Source organism: Lates calcarifer, linkage group LG7_2 (genome assembly GCF_001640805.2).
Source record: "Lates calcarifer isolate ASB-BC8 linkage group LG7_2, TLL_Latcal_v3, whole genome shotgun sequence".
Classification (NCBI taxonomy): domain Eukaryota; kingdom Metazoa; phylum Chordata; class Actinopteri; family Centropomidae; genus Lates; species Lates calcarifer.
The window spans coordinates 8,683,898-8,704,022 of NC_066854.1; the positions used below are offsets into that span (position 1 = coordinate 8,683,898).

General features: G+C 42.0%; 1 protein-coding gene across 1 annotated transcript; it reads right to left on the reverse strand.

The window, feature by feature from the left end:
* Positions 1 to 1,778: 1,778 nt before the first annotated feature.
* LOC108891890 (SLIT and NTRK-like protein 5) lies at positions 1,779 to 8,672 on the reverse strand. The gene is given in 3 exon segments (XM_018689241.2): positions 1,779 to 5,240; positions 5,242 to 6,058; positions 7,789 to 8,672. Coding segments are annotated over 2 exon segments (2,628 nt in total). The 5' UTR covers positions 6,001 to 6,058; positions 7,789 to 8,672; the 3' UTR covers positions 1,779 to 3,371.
* Positions 8,673 to 20,125: the final 11,453 nt, after the last annotated feature.

Sequence of the window (20,125 nt, forward strand, 5' to 3'; positions counted from 1 at the left end):
TCCTGAAAATAGCTGCATGAAGTGTTGGCTCAACACTTCATGCAGCTTGGACGGGTTTCATGCGCTCTACCATTCCACATTGATTAACTCTCAAATGGTACGAAAGCAGAAAGTGAAAGAGAATATTGGAACAAAGACTGTCCATCACTGTCTCCCAAACTCTTTATCTAAAAGAAGTTGGAATATGTGCTAGGGAAAAAAAACTGTCTTCTGAACTTTCCTCACAGAGCAAAGAGTGAGACTTCTGTGACAGCTACATCAGCACCTACATCACGCCTTTGTGTTGCATCAGCCCCGCATCAGATTCTGCACAATAGGTTTAGCCATAAATCCGGAGGGGGTGGGTGGGGGTATGGGGGGCTCTTGTGTAGCATGAGGCAACACGTTCTGAGATATTTCACCTCAGAACTACTTTCCTTTTCTGAATACAGATGTTGACCACTGCAGAAGTCTCACTGTTTGCTTTTTTTTTGGGGGGGGGTGGAGTTTTTCTTGATGATGGAGTGACCATAGGGAAGGCAAGCTGCACAGTTACTCAGAGCTATAAATGGAATAATCCAGGAAGCCATAATAAACTCTTTGCCCTTCCTTGATGCTTCCATTTGTGTTAAGACCTAAAGAGCCCATTGGCTGATTAAAAGCATTATTTCAACTGGCAAGAGTCCCCCACCCCACCCCTCCCCCTCTTTCTCTGTACACACACTCTCTCACACACACACACGCTATACAGCCTCCTGCAGTGGGATGCTTCATGCACCCATTACTCTGGGACAGGGTGCTGGGTCATAACACTGATAAACCTCCATGCTGGGAGTTTGGGTGGGAGGGAGGTACATACACACACATACAGTAATAACAAGTCCATTTGGAATGCATGATTCAGTGATTATGTAATTGTGCTCACGCATTTTTTTTCCTCCTCTGGAGTTCTGTGAACTTAGCCAAATCATCCTGAAAGATATAATATTCAAGGAAATTAAATAAACCAACAGACTTGCCATCTGGGCCACATTTTAAACATTTGGATTTTGGATTCTTTTCTTGTTGCACCTCTATGAATGATTTTTATTTATTTTTTTTTACCATGTTGGCATCAGGAAAAATAAATAAAAACCCATGTCAGAAACCGTCAACACTGTCAGGTCCCATAGGCCACCACTGCTAGGCGACCACACACACACACACACACACACACACACACACTCACACACACACACTTCTTGGCTATGATTCACATCCCCTGCTACATGTATGACACATCCACAGCTACACTCGGTTCCAGAACTCCTCATCTCCCAAATGGTGCCTTCTGTTCTCATTCTGGGCGTCTATGAAAAGATCCAGCAAAAGAGGGGCCCTGAGCAGGCCAGTTTCACTCTCCATGTTTTTGTCATTGAGAATAGACGGCTGGCACTTCACTAAAATGAAGTGGAAATTCATAAAATACAGTTATACAGAGAACCCACGTTGTAGTATGAATAAATTATAAATTCATTGTAATTCCTTTTAAGAAAACAATAAAGTAATAGATTAAGGTGTTTGACATGGCTAGAGTTTTGTGCCGCCTCTTAAGAGAGATCCCTGCCTGTCTCAGTTAGCGAACATTGAATTCCTAAATGGTGATGCTCGCTGCACACTGAAAATGGTGGCACAGTGCATCCTTTGCATTTTTATAGGCCTGCTTTGCATATTGGATTTAAGTGGGTCAAGTGAAGAGCACGTTAGCACAAAAAAAAAATCAAAAACAAGAGCTTTAAAGATTCAAAAAAACAACCAGCTTTTCAAACACATTTTCTTAATATCTATTTTTAAACAAAGTATTTCTAAAGAGACACACATGAAACAAACCAATTAAAAAAAAGATGGTGGCAACAGACTCCAGAATCCAGAAGCTGTACGTCTTAATCAGTGTCAAAGTTTATACCCATTGGTTCTGTCAGAATGCTAAAATAGCATTTAATTTCAAGTCAGCTCCAATGATGTTTATATAAATGACCGACTTATCGCTTGCCAGGCGGCGATGTGGATGTTGTTGTCATGGTATGATTGCAAAAGGGACAGCCTCGGATTATGCTCATTGATTGAACCCCATTGATTCCAATCGTCACTGAGACACTAGTCACCCCTCTGAGTGTAGCATATATACTGTATCTTGATCTGCTTCGATTGAGTCCACAACATAGTCAGTTCTTATCTGCCAATGTATTGTCATTTGATTAGAAAATGAAATAACTTTTAGCCTTGGAACACTTTCTTTCTTTTTTCTTACACTGTTTTGACTGATAATTTCATTCCAGATATTAGACCAAACCCAAAACTGCCTCCTTCATATCATCACCAACAGCCTTAGTCTCCTCATGAGCACATTATATGAACCTGACATCATGTTTATTTGATGACAATAACATAGTTTGGTCAATATAGTGCAATAAGTGCAAAGCAATCAAAACAAATAAAATTGATAAGGGATAGAGAATCTGCGAATGCTTGTATAAAAATAGGTGTTACATTGATTAAAATATCAGTATTACACAACATAATTAATACTTCAAATATCATTTTATGAATTTTGTTTTTGATAACATATCAATTCTACATATTAAGAATGAATACCCATATTCATTTTTAATATAATAATCTCCTTTATGAGAGCTCATTGAAGGCTAACTCGCCTTCCAATTCCAAAAAGTGCAGAAAGCATACAAAGACACTTTTTTTTTCATCTTCTTCAAATGACGCAGTCTTTTTTGAACATTGGGGGTGTGCCACTTTCAAAAAAAGCCACTTTTACAATGCAGAGCTACAGTAAATGAAACTACAAACATAAGCCTTTCCAGAGGATCATGGAGTATGATGACACAGGTAATATTGATGTAGAATCAAAAGTTTTGAAAAGACATGGCAGATTATATCAATAAATACTTACTTACAGACTACAGCAGAAAATAGTCCTACACAGTTTTGATGATCTGCTGTACAGTGTTTTTGTCCGGGAGTGATTTTATAAACATTTCTTTTCTGATTCACAATATACCTTATGTATGGTTATATTCCTGAAAATGAAGTTGGGGTAAGATTTACCTGTACACTTACATTTTTGTGTGTTATTCGATCTTCACCATAGAAAAATAGATTTTGCATCATCAGTTAAGTAGAGTAATTTTGTTCATCCATGTTTCAGAAAGCTGTATCCATTCCTGTAATGTCATGTTTCAGAAATAAGAATAAGATTGTTCGGCACACCCCGTGTTTTTTTTTAACTCCTTTGCTTTTGCTTTGTTTGTGTTGTGCCAAGGCACCCTATAAACTGAGCCACTGGTTCAAGGAGGGTCAAGAGAGAAAATGCTTCATTACATTAGTGATTCTGTTGCTCAGAACTGGCTAAAGGTGGTCTGTTTCTCAAGAACTTCGAGGTAATCAGGCTCAGACTGCAGTTTAGCTTTTAGCTCCAAATACTCATTTCTGTTGGGCTCAACATAAACAGTACTGGGTGCTGTGCCATAGAGCACTGTTTCTCTTATCCTCTCCGGGTGCAAGAACTGACGTCTGACATCAAAATTTGGGTTGTATGTGTACGACACAGGCCCTGTGTACTTGTACTCTAAATTGGCACCTGCTGGAATGGATGGGATGGACTGATGGGGAGACTGCTTGTCGGGCTCAAGGATGCCTCTGAAGAAATGGTCCGCATCCTGGACAGGGGAGGGGTTCTCACGTGGCTCGATGGTGCTTACGCTGTACGTGGGGCTCCTCATCGTGCTGCTATCCCTCTCCTCATCCGGGGTACTCCTGTATGTGACCTTGAGCTCATGGAGGTCACGGTAATCCTCCACTGTGTTTCCCTCCCTTGACCTGTAAATGGGGTTTTTGCACATGTGGCCCATGGGATGGGGAATATACTCATAGACGTGACCGGCTGGGGCCTTAACCTTAGGGCCAGAGCGGTTGCTGTAGAGGCTGTACTGCAGGTTAAAAGAGCTGACATCTGAATTGTTGGTGCTAGTGCGGTCGCTCTGTGACTTTTTGCGCTTTTTCATCACCACTACAAACAGCCCTGCAGCCACAAAGACGGACATGATGAAAACAAGCAGGAGGCTGAGGATGAGGACAGAGAGGGGGACAGTGCTGCTGGGGGTGTCAAACTTCTGCGGAGCGGCTGTGGTGATGACCCGGTCGTCCCTCGGCTCATCAGTGGGTGGGGTTGGCGAGACATAAGCATCAGAGTAGTCTGGGCAGAGGTGCTCCGACTGGATTGAGCGCAGGTCCATTCCTGTGTGGCGTTTGGGTGTCTCACACATCACCTCGTTAACCACGGTGCCTGCGCTGAGCTGCTCCAGCCATATCTTCATCCCCACTATGTCACAGGAGCAGTCCCAGGGGTTTTCAAAGAGATCTATCTGCACCAGCAGCTTCAGCTGATCTAAAACACCACTCACAGGCAGGTTTTGGAAATGGTTGTTGCGCAGATTAAGCCTAGATAGGGAGAGGCTGGAAAAGATGCCCACAGGTAAGGTTTTCAGGAGGTTATTGTTGAGGAAAAGCAGCTGGAGATTGGGGAGGTAGCGGAAAGTGCCCGCGTCGACCTCCTTGATTTTGTTGTACTCTAAATAAAGATACTGCAAGTTCTGCAAACCAAAAAACATTTCTCCTGTAAGCCTGTCCATGAGATTACCATTTAAATACAGCCTACGCAGGTTGGTTAAATCCCCAAAAGCCCGATCATGGATCAGCGTTATCCTGTTGTTTCCCAGGTGAAGCAAATCCAATCCAGTGGCATCGACAAAATCTGATCTCCGTACCACAGGGATGTAATTTCCAGTGAGATACATTTTTTTCGGATTGTATGGCTTGGGTTTTAGATCAGAAATGCTTTCAATCTTTCTCTCTTGGCAGTTGACATTTAGCCCAATTTCAGATATCTGCAGATTACATGTGCAGGCAGTGGGGCAGTCCAAAGGCACAGGAGATTTGGTCTGAAAAGCAATAATGGGGCCATAGTTGTAAGGGTTACCACCTGGTATTCGGGAAGTGGGCTTTAACCTAGTTCTGTTAAATTGCCGTGTGCCCTTGGTAGGCCTAGAAGAGGACCTAAAAACAGCCGAGGAGGTGGCAGAGGCTGTGACAGCAGCAGGTGTGGTCTGGTAATATCCATTGGTGCTGCTAGGAGGTGCGGGCCTGACCGTGTCTTCCAGGGGTCTTCTCGGGCACAGTTCCTGCTTGGACACCTCGTCCAGGTCCCTGACCGTGGAGCCTGAACGGCGTCTCGCACACCACTTCTCCCACCAGAGCCGTGTATGCTATACTCTCCAGCCAAGCCTTCAGAGCAATGAGCTCACAGGAGCAATTCCACGGATTCTCTTCCAGTTGTAATTCCACAACTTTGTCCATGTGCTCCAGGAGGCCGATGTAGGGGAACATTTTTAACCGGTTCCCCCTCAGGTCCAAGTGCGTAAGGGGAACATTCCGGAAGATATTTGGAGGCAGGGCAGAGAGAAGGTTGTCGTTCAAAATCATCACTGTTAGTTGGTGTAATTTGCTCAAGGCATTGGGTTCTATATTGGTGATGTAATTATAATCAATCTGTAGGTATTCCAAACTCTCCAGTCCTGCAAAGGTGTCATCCTTCAGAACTTCAATCTTGTTGTTATTCAGGTGCAACCTTTTTAATCCCTGGAGTCCGTTGAAGGCACCTGACTCTATCTCCGAGATATCATTGTTCCCCAAGTGCAGGATGGTCACCCCGGTGTAATTGATGAAATCATTGACTGACAGCTTCTTCAGGAGGTTCCCTGTCAGCAGGAGGTGGTACATGGAGAAATGGACGGGGCTGATCTCTGTCAGTCTGATGATCCCCCGGTTCTCGCAGCTCACCGTCAGGATCCCTTCCTTCTCCTCGCACGTGCACAGGTTTCGACAGATCTCCCCATAATTGTCATACATCTCGACCAGCCTCAGAGATGATGCAATCAGAAGGATTATTTTTAGGATCCAGATATGCATTTTTCCTGGGAGAGGATGCCCCAGCTCACTCAAGTGCGGTACCAGTATGAGGTGTCATCTAAGGAGGAAAAGAAAAGGACGGGTTCTGTTTTACATGGCATGGAAATTATATATGTGAAAACATGTGCAGCATTGACGAAACATACATACTGTATGGCAATCGACTCCAACAAGAGCCTACACTGATGAACAAATATTAGACATTCATAACAAACACATGCAAGCAAAGACAAGTAGGCCTATTAATGTTTGTCCATTATGCAGATGTGTTATGTCGACATCCTTTTGGGGGGTTTGGGTATGTCAGAAAACAAGCAACCCGGATGAATCTTTAATGATTGCATACTTTAACGATAATACATAATCCAATTGATAACACAACTACCCGCGGTGGATGGCCACTGCGCATTTTTGATAGCTCGCCTGAATTCCAATCCATCTTGGGGAGGGAAAAAAAGAGGCTTCGCCATCCACCGTGTGCAGACTGATAGATCTGGTCATTTACTAATTCGATCCCATGAGAATTTCCACACACACACACACACACACACACACACCAAAAAAGAAAAAAAGCAAACCCTCTCTGTCGAGATATCTCAAACCACATCGCTCTGAGTGATGGATGATGTGGCATCTTGTTTTTCTTGCGATTCAATCTCTCCATCCCCACCAACCAACACCAGACTAACATTAAAATCTCGGAAGATAAACTCCTATCTCTTGCCCACAAAGATTTCTCACTCACCCCGACGACTTGGTAACAGTGGGGAAACTGTCGGATCCCTTCTCTCCAGCTCCGTGCAAACATGAGGACGAGAGAGAATGTATTCGACTGCTATGATTAAACCGATCTTGAGTGAAACGTGTAAAGAAAATGAAAAAAAAAAAAAAAAAAACAAGAAACGCCGGCTCTCATAAAGGAATCGGCTGCGAGGAGGAGCAGTCAGTGTTCATCTTAAAATCCGGCCTGCGATAGAAAATGTGAATATCAGCCTACAAGGCGACAGTCGCAGCCCTTCTTCTGCCCACGGGCGAAAAAAAGAAACGAGAGGAGTTGATCAAAGGCGAATAAGCAAGTGTGCTTGATCTCATGGCGCATCCCTGATCGAAATTGCATTTTGACTGGGAGTAAATAATTCTATAATCAAGTATTCTGTATGGCATCTGCTATATAGAAGGTTACAGATAGTCTTTCTCTCTCTCCTTCTCTCCCTCTCTCTCTCTCTTTCTCTCGCGTGAGCGCGCGTGCACACGCACATACATACACACACGTTTTGGTCTGTGTGCGCTCCTTAAAAGAACACAAAAGCCTACACATCGAGCCAGTAAACCTCCCCAAATGTAAGCAATTTTAACATACAGGGGTATTCTTGCACTATGCGCCTGCTATATCTGATCTCATTCCATCTTTTTTTCTTCTTAACATTTGAGTTTATCATCATAACCTAAAGAAATGCCCATCGTCTCTGGATATAATATAGATAACTTGAAAGCCAGTGCGCGTATCTGTGCCTGTGCAGAATCAGCAGGGTGTTATTCGGAACGAATAAAACTGTGATGATATATGTGAGCATAAAAATGCAGGCTCTATGCTTGTTATTGCCATAGCAGCCGCAGACACCTTGCTTAACAGCATCTTAAATCCGGATCAACTTCAGCAGTGCAACTAGCGGGTAGAAACAGAGATTTCAGCACCATGGACAGATCCTCAAAAAAAAAAAAAATTGTTAAAGCAATGTAAGCGCACACGAGCAACAGAGAATGAGGAGAAAATCATTGTCCTCTTACCGTGCTGATCCCGGAAAATGCCAAAGCATCCCGAAAATCACGGCTGTGCCCCTTCTTTTCTCTTCAACCTCAGTGAAAACATGGATTTCGTGATTTCACCGTCCGCCCTTCCGTCGGCTGTTTTTTTTTGGGGTGGTGGTGGGGGGGGGGGGAGAAAAAATCCTTAAAGTCAAGTCTCCTCGGTGTTTAGCTCCATAAACCAGGCATCTGAAGAGCGCACATACAGTCTCATTCACGCCAATAACGTGACAGCAGCCAGCGCGGCAAAGCGGGCTCCTGTGTTGTTCCAGCGGCGACTGAAATTAGCAGTGTCATCTCGGAAAAAGAGCCAAAACCAAAGTTCGGACATGGTCGGAGGAAAGGGGGCGAATAAAAACGCGGTATAATCCCACATCAGACGAGACTTGCCGCATGCATTTTAACTGTGACTTTCATCCATGCGCACTGGCGGAGCGGAGGAGAAGAGGAGGCACGAATCCCCCCTTGTCTGCTGCCAGTGGTGCGGCTTGTACCAGTTTATGTATAGATCTGCCCAAGGTCTCTTTATTTCACTTGCCAGACCGTTGGAATCGACCGGAGATCAGCGGATATGTTCCTCCAGCTTGGATGCGAGAATCCGATCTCCCCCTGCTTTTTCCTCCAGTCCTGCATAGGTCATAAGATATCCTATGTTTATACACGAGCTTTATCTTCCCACCAACGTTTCAACTAGTGGAACTTGATCTTGGTTGGTGCAAACCAATGCAGCGCATCCCCTACAGCCCTGGACGTATTATGAAACAATTACCATAGTATGACAGCAGAAATCACTCGTAAAAACGCATAAATCCCCCAATCTCAGGACTGTCACAGCGTGGAAATGAAAAGCAATTTAATGCGTGCAATAGTCTTTAAGGGGGTATGGTAATGTGGAGGAGGTGGGCTGGGGGAGGAGGGAGTGATGGAGGGGAAGCAGGAGGAGGGAGGGGGGGGAGAGAAGAAGGGAGGCTGGAAGAAGACCCGTAGAGGGCAGCACAATGATGAAAAAGGCATCTTGGCAGGGTTTTGCATTTCCAGGCTGTACTTTGGAAGTCAGTATATTTTAATTCAGCGGCAACAACCATTTGATTTGTCGCTCACATCTTTAGCTATTTTCCTATCAGGCTGCCCCCCCCCTCCAGGCTTATTTCCATGCGTTTGAAAGCCACAACTAGATGTGTCCAGCTTTTTTTTTCCTTTTATTATTATAATGCCAAATTCTTCTCAACCAGGCTTTGATTTCCTGGGAGGGAAGCGGAGAAGCAGATGTATATTGGGCTGACACTCATCTCGCATTCATCATGTCTCTTCATTATTCAGTCTGGAAAGATATTCCTTCAGACAGCCTTCATGTGATTGCAGAATGCCAGGCACTGCTGGAATACATTTACTTATTAGCAGCACATTGTTCACATCCCCACTCCCGGTGGGGGTTATTGAACAGTTTGAATACCTGCTTTAACAATGTGATTTGCACAAACAAAAGATTTCATCTATCATCCTTACTCATAAATACAACCTTTTTTCCCATACAGTGGGTATTAAAGTTGCATCAGACAAATAAGGTCAAGCAAACGTCCATTAGTCCACCGTATATCTCTTTATGGACTCTTCAAACTACATGGATTAAGCTTATAGTTGCAGAAAACACAAATTTACAAGCAATCTGCATTGAAAGAAATGAATTTACTGCAGGATTAGGCTTAATCCAGTTTTGCACCAAATACTCCAGCCTACTAATGCTGCCATGTTGCTGTAAGCACTCTGTATTTTACCAAAATTGTGGCTTATTTGCCCCCTTGTTGAAAGAGCGAATCACGTCAAAAAGCCACAGCTGCCCTCTTACCCTCTTGCTGTGGGGACGAGAAACTTTAGAAGCACTTAACTAAAGCCTGAACAGAAAATCGAATTAAATCTAGCATATGGTGGGCCGCCATGTCCAAAGAGATTTCCCACTTAGTCAGTATTGTGTGGTAATAAGTCAACTCTTATGCTCTCTTTAGCATGCAGGGAGCGACAATAAGCGGATGTGGCATCCATGCCGCCTCTCTGAAATTAGCCGTGGAGTTGCATTGAATTATCTTAAAGTCTCTAGCTCTGTAATCGTATTAACGGCGGGCTATCCTGTGGGGGATGGACAAATCGGTATCTGTGGAACCCCGGCTGGAAAACAGCAATGGAGACGCTAATGTAGCAGGGGTGTTTGCTCCCTCCCTCTGGAGGGGACTGTGGCTGGCTCCCCTGAGAGGTATCGCAGCATCAAAGAGAGGAGGGGAGCTGTCCTAACTTTTTTTTTTCTTTTTTTTCCTTAAATGACTTTGTGTAGTGCTGATGGGAGAGGTAGATACCCTTGGACGATGATGCTTGGTGTGTGTTTGTGCAAGTTTTACACGTAAAACTTTGTTGTGTCAAAGTTTAGGCGTGTGTCTGGAAATGTTTCCATGTGATGTTTGTGAGTGTATGTGTGTGTGCATGAACATGAATCCCTCCCTCACAAAGGCTAATGGGTTCATACAAACATGAAAGCTATTATCACAGATCAGCTGCATTAAACACATAATATTATAATCAGGTTGGGACAAATGTTCAAGTAATTAAATGCAAATGAAAGTTCACACTATAGTGAGTTTAACATGTACCTTTTGCATGAACCTGACTTCATGACTTCACCATTAACATAATAGCTATTATGTGATGTAAAAACATGTACCTAAGCTAGGGTGAGAGAAATTCCAATTCACTTATTTTTAAATTTATTTTTATAGATTTATTTTAGGTTTAATTTGGCATATGTTTTGCCGGCATGTTGGCTTGGTTTTGGTACTGTTGGCACGGCAACTGCTGGTGTGTTGGCGCCAGACGAGCACTGTGCATGAGAACAAAGGGTTTTAAGTCCAGGTACTGCAATTAGAGCAAGCTCCATTTTCACATAATATGCTTTTGAGGAATCAAGAAAGAACTTTTTGTTCCCGTCTGACACTGAAAATGTCTAACTGAGGAGTTACTCAAAGCAGGATGATCGTGAACTTTCCTCAACACATTTCAGTCTTAACATGATGATGTGAAATTAGTCTTGATGGTATTCTTATCCGAGATGGGAGTTGTGGACTCAGTTGTCTGTGATATCAAAGAAAAAAGCCTTCTGGTAAGACAGGCTAGGAGCCAAAAGCAGTGGGCAGGAGGAAATAATGAAAAGTGTCTAAAAGAAAACATCTCAGTGGGGATGTACAATACAACGCCCAGCCATTGGTTGTTTTTGTAATTTATTTGAAAATGGTATATTTAGAATTAATCCTCCAGAAATTACATTTAATTTTACAGCTCTGTAGATGAATAGGGTTTAGTGTGCTGACTTGTGCTAGAAGAAGGTAGAAGAATATACTGTATATTACTATATGGAAGCAGCATTCACTGATAGCAGGGGCTTCCCCAAGCAGGACAGAGTGCCCACCAAGCTGCAAAAACACTTGGGTTCTGTGGAGTTTGGAGTCCAGGTCAACACTTTGGGCTCTTTGTTGTGTTCCTCAAGCCATTTCTCAGCAGTGTTGCCCCTGCCATTGGGGAGTGTTGTTGCAATAGAGGGGTGTGCTTGGTCTGCAACAATGCCTATGCAGATGGTGTTATGTAAAACTTTTATGCCAAAGTTTCCCAATAGAACATTGCATTATAAGGAGATGACCGATGTTATTCACTTCATATGTCAGTGGTTTTAATGTTGTGGCTGATAAGTGTATATATATATGATGACAGCATTAAAGTATAAACCATAAAAATATAATCTAAAGGCCTGAGCTACCATGAGCTTGACTATTTCCCTTAACATTGTTTCTAAATCTTAAAATTTTCAATACACGTCCTGCATGATGATCCAAATTGTGACTGCCTTAATAGAAGGCAAATTCTTTTGTCAGCAGAGAGCCTGACATGCATTGTGCTGTGATTAACTTGTGAGGTCTCATCTGGCTTGTGTGTCCAAAGGCCAATTGGTGCTGCTAGCAATTTCCCGTCATAACCCACTAGGTCTACAACAGGTCTTCAGGGCCAGGATCCATTCAAAATGCTGATAATATGGAATTAGAAAACCGTTTTAGTTTGACAGTACAATCCAACTGGCACATCGTTTCTGTTGATAACAAGATGCAGCTGAGAATTACAGGAAATTTCTCAGGGAGAAATTGCTTTACATAAACAATGACTAAACCCTGGAAGCCCTATTTGGCCCTGTAATGGAATGAAGGCTAATGAGACAACCAAGGATGGATTGGATGGGGAAGTGAAAGCATTCTATTGCTCTGTGCTGGTGTCACTCCACCAATCATGCCGCTAAATTGATTTGGTCCTTGCAGTGCCACATTTAATGCAACTATCATAAAAGCAAATACAATACACGCTTATTGGCTGTGTATCATTTTGACAACTATGTTTAACATATACAAATAAATATTAACACTAATAATCTGCACAATAATAGTGACTCAACCTCCTCGATCTTTAGGCAGTTCTTGAAAGCTGTTTGCTCTGTTTAATAGAAATGAGATGTTCACATTGATGGCAGCAGGAACAGCAGTTTGTTTTGGATTTAAATAGCGGTGGAACTGAATAGATGGCATTATCACTGACAGTCGCCATGTGAGAACAAAAGCGTGTCACCATGAGAAAGTCAACTTTCTCCGGCAAAACAGAAAGGAAAAAAAAGTTCTGTATAAAATGGACAGGAGGAGGTAACAATAAGCTGCAGTTGAGCCGAAGCGTTTCCAGCAGTCTCCCGAATGCAGACAGGAAGTTACATGATCATTTATCAGATCCCTACAGAATAAAATGCTGTTTATTAGCCAATTCTGTCCAACTTTTACTAAGTCACCATTAAATGTGGTTTAACTGATGCTCTGTGGTAGATCATAGGGTATTAAACTGTCATATATATTACACTGCGATTTAGCATTGCACTCTTATAACCATGTCAGACCCAAAATGGACAGTTTAACAAAAAGGATCAAAATCAATGCAGCAGAACCAGATATATCATCTTCTTGTTTCTACACTTTATACAACTTTTTTCCTCACGTGCAACACCTTGATGTGTGAAAATCAGTTGGACTTCCCTTTAACCTGAATATTTAATGCATTTCTTTCATATAAATTTAATGTATGGATGCTGTTCACCTCAGACTCCTTCACACCTTGACATAAAGGAATTCAGGATAACCAGCAGCAAAAACATTCTTCAAAAGCACATAATACATGGACACGGAGCGAGAGAAAACTAAAGTTGCTAATACAAGCTACAACTTTCCCTCATTGATACAAAAGAAGGAAGTAATGAGACCATTATTATTATTACATTATTATTATTATTATTGTTGTAAAATACATTTCCACCAACTCTGTGTGACTTTTAGTTTTTGCATCAGTGACGTTTGATATCCGTGCCATTTGCTTTTGTCGCAATGCTACCTGTCGAATGGCGCGGCCTCTAATCAAAAGCACTGGAGCTTAAAGCCTTGTGCATTCATCACACCTCCCGGATGATGTAGAGCTCTGGTTGTGAGTTCCCACCAAAGAGTGGGAGCGCAGCTGCTCTGACAGCCATGATTGATGGTCAAAGCAGGACCGAGGGGTTGCACAGGAGGCCCTTCCTTTTGTTTTTCCCCTCGACTTGGCACGAGCCGGCGCGAGCGAGGTAATTTAAAAATGTTGAATCGGTAACATGCAAACTTAACCAGGGGCTTTAATGAAACGAGCTGCTGACAATGCGATAAGTGCATCCTCACTGTATCAGGGAGCGGATGGGATTGACTTATTAGCTCCCCGCACAGAGGAACAAAAGCAGCGAACCATAACCAAGTCAAGTCCATTCATCTGATGTAGTCATTGAGCATGAAGGCTTTTAAGGTTATGAGTGCACTTTAGGGCCTGATGCACAGGCAACAAAGTATGCCTTTGTAAGTTTAACTAACCAGTCTGTCAGTTAATCATTCTGTCAAGAAATCAAACATTAGCAAGCTAAATCTATGTCAGTGCTTTTAGGAGGTTTGGGTCATTACTTAGATCCACTCTCAGCCGGTAGATAGATGATCTGTATAAATAGGCTTAGATTTCCAGTCTACCAAATACATTGTAAACCCCTTACAACACTGATTGCACAGTGATATTCTGTCTAAAAAAATACTTGGGAACAGGTCATTTGTAAGTTGCTGCAATGACAAACAAAGCAAGAGGGAAAATACCACCTCCAAGTAAATGGTTGGGATATGACTTAAATTTAAATCAAGGACATCACGCCGTGCAGGGAAAATGTTCTCTATAAAACTGGGAAGGCAGTCTGGCAATGAAATTCTAATGTGGGTAGAAAATATTTTCAGATTGTGTCTCGATAGGGGTTCCGAATCATCCACATACACAAACTCCTCTTGGGCTGGGGATCTTTTTTTTTTTTTTTTTTTTTTCAAAACTACTGCTGTAAAGGTGATGGAAAACTAGTTTCCAACACATCTGGTACATCTAGTTGCTATATAAGTGTGTCTACCTGCTCTATTAAAACCTTCCACATACATTTTCATCTTTCTTGTATGGGATATTATTGTGGCCCTTCCCCTAGTTTTGTAGTAACCAGTTGTTATGCACTTTCACAAAGGGAATTTTCTCCTACCACTTTTTTGGAGTCTGTATCTGAAAATGCTCCATTTGGAAGGCCAGATGACCACTACCCCTCAGTTGCCAAAAGAAACAGGACACCCTACCCTATGGGGCAGAAAAATAAGGGGTAGGACCAAATGGTGAAGCCAGGGGAGGGGGAGGGGGGCTGCAATTGGGCCTTAACAACATGGTCAGAAAATAGGCTGCTCTCATCCAAGGGGAGACATCAGCAGGTTACAAATTCTACTTGCACACCGAGTCCAAAAGACAGGTGCAACCAATCAAGAACACAGAAATCCCATGTGTTGTGCCAACACTATTTCCTGGTCCAGGAAGTCCAAGAAGCCTGGAAATAAATCATTTGAACACGTAAGTCACTGTAAAACCAAATTTAGTCATTTTTGTTCGGATTAAACCTGCACTGTGTACCCCCCCCCCCCGATCAAATGGTTTATGAAAAGTGATCTAATGTACCTATTCACCCCCATCCCCGAGAACCCTGTCAGTACACCTGCCAGGAAAGCAAAACAAAACACACACATTGGATAAATGAAAATTCTTCCAATCAAGTCACAAGTGCAAAGCTCTACTTTCGGTTTTTGTGCGGCACTATACTCTGAAGAGCTTCCACGAAATCTAAAATGAGCACAGATAACTGCCACTTCACAGAACCCCTTCGGGGTAGAAAACAACAACAGGTGAAATAAGTGGATGCCAGGTCACATGTGGATGTATACAAGCTAGCAGGCTCCTTTTTTCCCCCCATTTCTCCAAACATGCACTGACTGGGACTATTTTCTGCTATCTTTAAAGATATATACTTTTCTTTTTTTTTTTGCAAATGTCGCAGTGACAAAGTCTAAATAAGAACTGAAAACACTTTCAGACTCGAGATGTTTGAGTTTTTTAAGTAATAGATAAACTTTGCTATGTTGCTACATCAGGCAAAGTTCACTCATGCACACTATGTGGTGTGCAATGCTTAAATAAGATTTTTAGCTCAGGGTAGTCAATTTGACTGCACTTTCTTCCATTTCAAATTAAAAATCACTGCTGGATTTTAATCTTTGAGTGAACAAGCAAGGGAAAGGGTGGGGGGGGGGGACTTGCCAAGCCAATTAGGCAGGCAATAATGGATTTGCAAGTCACTAGAGGAACCATTTGCCCTCTATTTAAATAGTCAAGATAATTACAGTATATTCAAAAAATACGAATGAGAATATCAGCATGTACAAATCAATTCAGCTAGCCGGCTTCTTTTATATGTCTTGAATCAGAAGTCAGACGAAGTGACAAGGACATCTTTTGGTTTCCAGCTCTGTCTGCCTCAACATGTCAGCACCCTTAACACATCAGACATTTTCCTCTAACAGGCAGACATCAGAAAGAAATCTGTTGGCTCTAACCTTTTGACACGAACTCAAAAGCAGTATTTCCTAACAATTAGTAGGCTAATGTGTAGGTGCTCTACTATTCAATGAAACAGCTAGACCCAGACAACAAAAGCAATTTTTTTCGTTCAAATCTGAAAAAGCTTCAGGTGCCAGGTTCCCTCATGCTTTGATGATTTAACAGCTTGATATTCCATCAAATGCTGCCTTTGTCACTTATTTTACCTTCGGCTCAGATCTCTCGAGCCACATTAAAGGTTCTGTGTGTATGATCCTCCTTCTTCCTCTCTTTTTTATTCACCCTTGGTGCTGATTTTACAGACACAGTGTGAAGAACTAGAGGCTTCGCAGCAGCAAGCAAAGGTTGAAAGATTGTGCGGCGGCTGGGCAGGGCCTGACAGTCTGGGCACTGGATCAGTCAGTGGATTTGAGGGCTGGTGGCTGGTGGCTAAAGCTATCCCCTAGGTGCACTGACAGAGCAACTTGCTTCGTACTGGAACCAAGCTTGTGCGTGTGCATGAGTGTGTGTGTGTGTGTGTGTGTCGGTCTCTCTATGTATCTGGAATCAGGATTTGTCTAGCCCCTAGTGGACTCCTCTGATGGCCTAGATGGAGAGCCCAAACACAGCAAAGACGCCTATGGCCTAGAAAAATAGATTTTACATTAGTCAGTGCTATTGTGACAAGGCTCTCTGAATATAGCATCATATTAATGCATTATTACATGATTAGAAGTACTGAAAAAATATTTTTTGTACACTGAAATACAGTCATTTCTACTACTATTAATTGATTCTGGTCCCAGTGTACACGGTGTAACACCACCACAGGTCTTCCCTGTTATTATACATCATTTTTGTCTGATATGCATTTCAGTTTAAAACATTAACCCCAAGTTTGGGAACCACTGCTGTAGGCCAATAAATAAATATATAAAGTAAATTTTGACAAGTGGACAGGGGGAACTGGGGATCAAACTGCCAACACTGTGATTAATAGAAGATCAGCTCTGGGTCCTGAGCCACAGCTATTTTATTCTGGGAACTATTTCTAATGGCACAGTGACTTCCTGATGCCTTGTTGTCACTGTAACTCAAGGAAATCACTGACCTGGTCAAGAAATAGTCCCAACACATCATTCACATAAAACTGCAATCTTTACATAACACACACAAAACATAAAGTGTTAGTAGTGAGCTTTAGAAGTGCATGACGACAGATTTTTAGATTTTTTAGATTTTTATTTATTCCTTTAAACTGCTGATTACTATAGCTAAAATAGTATACCAATGTCAACATAAAAAAAAAATCAATTTTGACAAAAAAAGATTTTTGCATATACTGTCAGCCACAACATAAAAGTAAAACTGAACACTGTGTATACCCAAACATAAAGCTTTACCATCAATTGACAAATAGGTAATCAGTGAACAGTGTGAAACATATTTGGGGTGGCTCAATTCTCCAACAATGGTTTAGCAACACTTGAAATCCACTTTCCTGTCAGCTTGAACTAGATTCCTGGTAGAGAATAGAAACATCACTTCATATCTCCCTGAATCTTTCCATTTCCGTTAAGTAAATGTAAGCACAAATAAATCACAACAGACTCAGCACATTTTGTTTGTCTCACACCGAGGGTAAACAATCAGTGTTACCCCCTAAAAAAACAGCAGGGAATCTTTAAGCTTGATCATCCGAATTCTCCGCTCTACAGCAACAGACAGTTTATTTGACAAATATGATGAATAATTGATACAGCCTTGTCAAAATATATAACAGTGTTCCCCCATATATACTTCAGAAAACAATAGCATATATTTAGACTAGTGTTTTTAATGGTAACTTCAGTGGCAGGGGTGGTTGAAGAAACAGTGTTTTTTGTGAGTCATGCTTTTTTCGTTCCCTCCCAAATGATTGTGAGGTCGCCATCAACCCATTTTTTCCCCCCAAGAGAGTCCATTAGCATAAAATTACTCTTTCCTTCCCTTTCATGCCTCCACAGTCTCATTTCTCAAGAGTGACTTGTCATAAAAAGAAGGGAGTAATGTGGCTCATAAGTCAACGTCAACTTCAATCATTCAGGAGAAGATCTAAAGGGAAATTGTGGTTCATGTTGAACGTTTGAATGTCATGTTATTTGACATGCGGAGGGGAAACTGAGCAAGGGTGTTTGGATGAGAGAGGGAGAGAACTGGGGGAGACCCCTCTGATTCTTCCAAACAATGCTGACAAAAACTGTGCATTATTTACAGCAGTGAGACTGCAGAAACCTTATTTGATGCAAGTGGAACTGTGTTACAAAGGAAGCTTTTTTCCCCCCTGGTGTGTAAAATATTAAAAAGTCATGTGAGTTAAGGTCAACAAAAATAATGCTGTGTCATTGGACACAGTGCTTAGTGCTATCATTTTATAGCATATAATGTTAAGCCAGCAAACATTTAGATCAATTGGGTGTAGAATTAAAAGTGCTACATGTGCGTTTTTGGCGTTGCTACATAGCCAATGTTAGCATTGACTGCTGTTTATTAACCAGTCTAGAAGAGAGGTTATGAGTTCAGCATCAGACTTAATTCCTTTACTCGCCAAGAGCTGTCTCCAGTGGTGGAAAGCAACAGCAATGTTTTGTTTCTAGCTCTACCACTTTTTTTCTACTGAACTTAGCATGATGCAAAATGGATAAACAATTTCAAGTCAGTACAGCAGTTTTAATAATGTGTCTATCTAATGGTTTACAAACTGCACAACTCATCAAACAACATCCTCCCTCCAGGGCCAAATTTGATAAATCCAGAAGTATCTTTCTCATTATTAATTTGGGATCTCCCAAAATCCATTCTTACATTACTGAGCTGGTAGAGCTTCTCTATTTGTGCTCCCTCACTGTGTCTCTTTCTCAGAGAAAGCAACAATGAAATGTATTAGTCAATGCACACATATATGTCCATTGGGGAGAGCATCGTGTTGGACACACTATAGACGAAGTATGTAGCTTTCACTCCCTGTTGACAGAACACAATCAGGCCAGAACAGCTGTTTATCCTGGAAGCTAGGTGGAGAACGGGGCTGTCATGACGTTCCAAGACCAGTAGCTGGTTTGACTATTTGCTGTCACACACAATATGTGTTCAGACAAAGAGACAGACAAATACAATGACCCCTGGACTGCTGTTTGGCAGCAAAAAGGACCATGCAAATTGGACTTCTAAGCAGAGAGTATGGTCAGAGTCACTGGGGGTTTAATAGTGACCACTGACTGGTCTCCGGATGCTTTGGTAGGTCAATGTGCAGATGACCAAAAGAAGCAGGACAAAAGAAGAGTAAACATTGCAATAATGAATCACTGTAGTGTCTGGTTTGCATTCAGCCTCAACATGAGAGGATGTACAAATATTGCTGCCCGGAGGGCGTAGTCTAACCTCTTGTGCTTTAAATGCAACAATCGCTGAACTCTGTAAGTAAATGGCTGTTAATGCTAACATAGCAACACATAGGACCTCACCACATCCTTTTTGTGTAACTTCTCACTTTAGTGCATTGATATGTACTCCAGGGTGTGTCAGTACACTGTAACATCACTGTTGTCACACTTCTGACCACACTCAGTCATTCTGCTAGAGAGAATCTGGCTTCAAGCTTTAAAGTGCTTTGACGTTGCCTACCCATAATCAAAACTGTTCATTAATAATGGTTTAGTTGCCACATGTAGATTTTGTAGCAAAAACACCTTAAATACAATGACACTTATTTTCATATAATATGACCCTTTTGTGCAGATATGCAGTTTAGTTAATGCATAGTTCACTTTGAGTACGGACCTTACTTAAATACATTCTTATAGCAGTAATTCTACTCCTGCACTAGTTCTTCTCCTTGAAATGGATCTGTTGGTAGCAGTCTGAGGATAAGTGATGTGCTGCAGGGCAGCGACTGTTAGTGAAGGTGAGTAGGGTGCACATCCCTCCACCTCTACCTCTATCTGTTCCAACAGTTTGAACTACGACTAGTGACCCTGCACCCTCCATTCTCAAGCTTAATTTTTCAGCCTTCCCCTGCAGGCCATCACTGTTTGCCACCTGAGTTATCACAGCTAGGGGAAAGTACCGCCAATAAAAAAGAGCCAAATGAATTGTTCGAATTCTTAATTGAAATAGAAAAAAACAGAAATGCATCTGTTGCCTGGTTCAGACGTGCTGACAATCTCTATCATTGCCGGTTTGTTACTTTCCCTGGAAATAAAGAGGGGTTAAAGAGAGACTAAAAAGATGGGGAGGGAAGGTGTTTCTCCCTCCC